Below are 5,247 nucleotides of genomic sequence, written 5' to 3'. Positions count from 1 at the left end.
ATTGCTTGGCCTTGGCACACCAATTAGATGAGCTAGTGAAGAGCGGGTTCTTAAAGGATTATCTTCAAGAGCCACAAAACGATCAAGCATTGATAACTGCAGGGGTAGATCAGGGGCACGAGGTGCCCATTCACGGGGAGATCAACACGATCTCAAGAGGATTTTCAGGAGGAGGGTGCACCGCCTCCCAGTGAAGAAGTACGCGCGAGAGGTAATGGCGGTGAAGGTGCAACAGGTAGATCTGACTCGTGACGTCGACCTTGTCTTCACCAAGGGCGACCTCCTAGATGTCATACCCCATGACAATGACTCGATAGTGATTTCGCTAGTCACAATAGGAAGGAAGGTGCACCGCGTCCTCGTGGATCAAGGAAGTTCGGCTGATGTGATATTTTGGTTGACCTTCAACAAGTTACAGCTATCCCCATACCAGTTGAGGCCTTATACCGGATGTTTGTATGGTTTCGCTGGAGACCAGGTGCAGGTGCGTGGGCATATAGAGCTGAGGACGACCTTCACAGATGGCACGACTTCACGCACTACCAGCATCAGGTATCTCGCCGTTAATGCTCCGTCAGCCTACAATATACTGTTAGGTAGACCTGCTTTAAACAGGATTAGAGTAGTTGCCTCCACGAGGCATATGAAGATGAAGCTGCCTTCCCTTGAGGGTACGGTGATCACCATCAAGTCTCACCAAAAAAAGGCTAAGAAGTGCTACGAAAATAGCCTCAAGACAAAGAGAGGGGTGTTCGTTGTTACTACCCAGCCTCCAAGGGAAGAAGGGATCACCCGTGCAGAGATTGCCCGGGAGAAACGACCCGAACCCGTCGAAGACGTAGTAGAAAGAGAGATCGGTGGGAAGAGGTTTAAGCTTGGCAAATCTTTGAGCCAAGAGTCACAGGATCAGGTTGTCGAGGTCATAGCTCGACACCTTAACGCTTTCGCGTGGTCTGCCTCTGACATGCTTGGCATAGACCCTAACTTCTTGTGTCATCGTCTCATCATGGACCCCCAGGTCCGACCTGTTCGCCAGAGAAGGTGAAAATTCAATGAAGAAAGGCGTCAGGTCATACGCGACGAGACGAAGAAGTTGTTGAAGGCTGGCCACATTAGGGAGATTCAGTACCCTGAATGGCTGGCCAATTTGGTGTTAGTAAAGAAGGTCAGCGGGAAGTGGAGGATGTGCGTTGACTTCACGGATCTCAACAAGGCCTGTCCGAAAGACTTCTACCCGTTGCCCAGTGTTAATGCCTTGGTAGACAGCGCGTCTGGATGCAAATTACTCAGCTTCCTGGATGCTTTCTCTGGTTACAACCAGATCATGATGCACCATAGAGACGAGTGCAAGATAGCATTTATGACAGAGTTGTCATGTTATTGCTACAAGGTAATGCCCTTTGGACAGAAGAACGCAGGTGCCACCTACTAGAGGTTGATGGACAGAGTACTAGCGCCCATGTTAGGGCGAAATGTCCAAGCATATGTAGATGACATATTGGTCACCTCCCAACAAAAGGAGCAGCACGTGGCAGACCTAGAAGAGCTGTTCACCACGATAGTGAAGTACAGGCTGAAGCTGAACCCAGAGAAGTGTGTGTTCGGGGTCGAAACAGGCAAGTTCTCGGGGTTCCTACTCACTGAGTGTGGGATAGTGGCGAATCCCGAGAAGTGCGTTGTGATAATAGCAATGAGAAGCCCGATCCCGGTAAAGGAGGTGCAAGAGCTGACAGGGCGCATGGCCGCTCTGTCTAGATTCGTATCGGCAGGTGGCGACAAGGGGCATCCTTATTTCCAGTGTCTGAAAAGAAACACTAGGTTTGTATGGACCCGGGAGTGCGAATAGGCGTTTGTGAAGATGAAGGAGTACCTAGTCAGTCTACCGGTGTTGTGCAAGCCAAAATTAGGTACCCCGCTCCGCCTATACTTCGCAGTCACGGAGAAGGCGATTAGTTCAATTCTGCTGTAAGAACAAGACCAGGTGCAAAAGCCGATCTACTTCGTCAGCAAAATACTACAAGGGCCAGAGGTGAGATACCAGGCCCTAGAGAAAGCAGCTCTGACAGTAGTATTCTCAGCGCGAAGACTTCGCTACTACTTCCAAAGCTTCACCGTGATAGTAATGACAAACCTTCCAATTCGCAAGGTCTTACAAAAGCCATATGTGGTAGGGAGAATGGTACGATGGGCAGTAGAGCTATATGAGTTTGACGTACAGTATTATGCCTAGAGGCTCCATTAAAGGCCAGGTTTACGCTGACTTCGTAGTAGAGCTTTCCTCGGCAGCCACGCACCAAGAAGGAGCAGGTTTAAGATGGGTGCTCTCTGTGGATGGTTCCTCAAACCAACAAGGCAGCGAGGCTGGTGTCATCTTGGAAGGACCAGATGGGTTGCTGATTGAGCAGGCCCTTCGGTTCGCTTTCAAGGCCAGTAACAACCAAGCAGAATATGAGGCTCTAATCGCTGGAATGCTGCTGGCCAAGGAGATGGGAGCAAAAGGTTTGCTGGCAAGGAGTGATTCTTTGTTAGTCACAGGTCAGGTCACAGGGGAATACCAAGCTAAGGATCCTCAAATGGCTGCATACCTAGAGTACATCCAAGTTCTGAAGGAAACGTTTGAGGTGTTCGAGTTAGTCCACGTACCCAGAGAACAAAATGCCCGAGCAGACTTGCTTGCAAAGCTCGCCAGTTCGGGCAAGGGGGATAGGCAGAGGACAGTGATTCAGGAGACCCTGAAGACACCTCGAACTACCATAAATGAAATAGTCATATTACATGGTGTACCCTCCAACATAGTTTTAGATAGAGATCCTAGATTCACCTCCAGATTCTGGCAAACACTTCAAGAAGCTTTGGGGACTAAATTCAGACTTAGTTCAACATATCATCCTCAGAATGATGGACAATCAGAGAGAACTATCCAGTCCTTAGAGGATTTTCTTAGGACTTGTGTGTTAGATCATTTGGGCAGTTGGGATGAAATTCTACCTTTGGTAGAGTTCACTTACAATAACAGTTACCAAGATGGCATAGGAATGGCTCCTTTCGAGGCATTATATGGAAGAAAGTGTAGGACACCTCTGTGTTGGTTTCAGGATGGTGAGAGTGTGTTAATTGGACCAGAATCAATACAACAAACCAATGAGAAAGTTAAAATGATTCAAGAAAGATTGAAAACATCTCTTAGCAGTTAAAAATCATATGCGGATCAAAGAATAAGACCTTTAGAATTCTCTACAGGTAATCATGTCTTTTTGAGAGTTACACCGTTCACTGGTGTTGGAAGAGCACTCAAATCCCAGAAATTGACTCCTAAGTTCATAGGACCTTATCAAATTCTCAGGAGAATAGGCCCTGTGGCTTATGAAATTGCTTTGCCTCCTCCTTTAGCTAACATTCACAATATTTTCCATGTATCCCAGCTATGAAAATGTTTACCTGATCCCAGCCACATTCTAGAGTCTGATTCCATCCAAGTGAAAGAAAATCTGTCATTTGAAGTGAAGCCAATCAGAATTTTAGATTCACAAGTGAAACAACTTCGGGAAAGAAGTATTCCCATGGTGAAAGTATTGTGGGATCCCTTCTCTGTAGATTCTACTTGGGAAATTGAAGAGGAGATACAAGCATGATACCCTAATCTCTTTCTTGGTAAGTTCATTTTCGAGGACAAAATTTTTTGTAGTTGGAGATAATCTAACAGTGTGGTACAAAAGCAGAGAAGCCCCACTGCACCACAATCTTCTTTTTCTCCTTCTTATTTCTTTCTCCATCTCTCCCTTCTATCTTCTCTCTTAATTCCTCACTCCATACCTCATATATTTTAGAATCTGATGATACCACGCTGTAGTTCAGGAGTTACAAAACATTTCTACCCGATCAGATTTTTAAACAGAGTAAGTTCATTTTTGCTCTAAAGATCATTTGTTCTCTGTTTTTCCTTAGGATTTAGTCATCAATCATGGTGGGGTCAGTTGAGAAGTTTAATCCTCTCAACTTATTCTACTATATACTGAATTTTTATTCTGTTTGGATAACTTGCATTAGGCCAGTAAATCTTGAAGCTTATCCAGACTCTGGAGAATAAAATTCTAGAGGTTGCTTGAAAAGCAAGCAATTAAGCCAAGGGAAGTGAAATTTATTTTCTAATAACACCCTAGGATATAAGATCTGAATGTGGAAGGGACGTGGTCCCAATATTCAATTTCTCATGTATGGATATATTGTGTTGTTTGTTTATATATTATTTAAAATGTATAAAAATATTAGATTTTGCTGGTTTAATATTTAAGTGTTGTTTTTTTATGTTAATTAAGCTTTTAAATGTTGTGGATCGTGTTTGGAATGATATTGGATGATGAAATGGTGTGGAATTAAATTCATACATTTGGGATAATGTATGGACTGATATTTGTTGTGTATTAAGTATTGATGCCTATGTGGTAACAAAGATCTCCAAGCTTCACTGATGATCTAAGTCACATAGACTAAGATATCAGGTGGTGAGAAGCTGATGAGGGACTTCATGCACACCGTGACATATGAGATGCACGACTTGGGTTGTATTGAACTTACCCTGAACTAGTAATCTTCGGATCAGGTGCTAGTCTCTGGTAGGACTTACTTAATACGGGTCTTCTGGAAGACGTTGTTTGTTGAATATTAAAGATGTGTAGATCCATGTGAGATCTATGTGATTGTTTTATGTTGGAATTTGAAGAAGATTGAATAATTGAGAAATTGACCATGCAATTTGATTTTCTCTTTTAATTTAATTGCGTATATTATAAAATTTTATTTTCACAAGCTTACCCTTGTTTTTTGTGTTGTGTTTGAACTGCAATGACTATACTATGTACACGGGAACATCCCTAATTTTACTCATTTTTAAAAAAAATAAAAATATTATGCGTGCAATATCTAATTAACATATAAACATATATTGTTTTCTCATATTTGTATCTCAAAATATATCCCTCTTCATAGGGATTTAATATATACATCCAAAAAGTTTAAAAACAAAACAAAGCAAAACATTCAATTTACATCTATCTAATCCTTCTGCTGCTCACTAAGGAGCTCTATTACCTGCAATCTCATCTGCTCCCATGTAAATACACGATCATCATAGTTAGAGAAACAACACAACCAAATAAAAGGGTAAGCTAGCCATATAAAACAAAATTCTATAAAATTTCACTTTGAAATTAATAAAACATAAATCATAAGTCTCATACAAATTCTCAA

General features: G+C 42.6%; 1 protein-coding gene across 1 annotated transcript; it reads left to right on the top strand.

The window, feature by feature from the left end:
* The first annotated feature begins 214 nt into the window (after positions 1-214).
* Positions 215-1,045, top strand: LOC137838697 (uncharacterized). Its single transcript, XM_068647930.1, has one exon. It carries the CDS (start codon positions 215-217, stop codon positions 1,043-1,045), a length of 831 nt encoding a protein of 276 aa, XP_068504031.1.
* Positions 1,046-5,247: the final 4,202 nt, after the last annotated feature.

This window comes from Phaseolus vulgaris, chromosome 11 (genome assembly GCF_000499845.2).
Source record: "Phaseolus vulgaris cultivar G19833 chromosome 11, P. vulgaris v2.0, whole genome shotgun sequence".
In the NCBI taxonomy this organism is placed as follows: domain Eukaryota; kingdom Viridiplantae; phylum Streptophyta; class Magnoliopsida; order Fabales; family Fabaceae; genus Phaseolus; species Phaseolus vulgaris.
The sequence above is the reverse complement of the archived record's forward strand: the minus strand, read 5'-3'. Positions and strand labels throughout refer to the sequence as shown.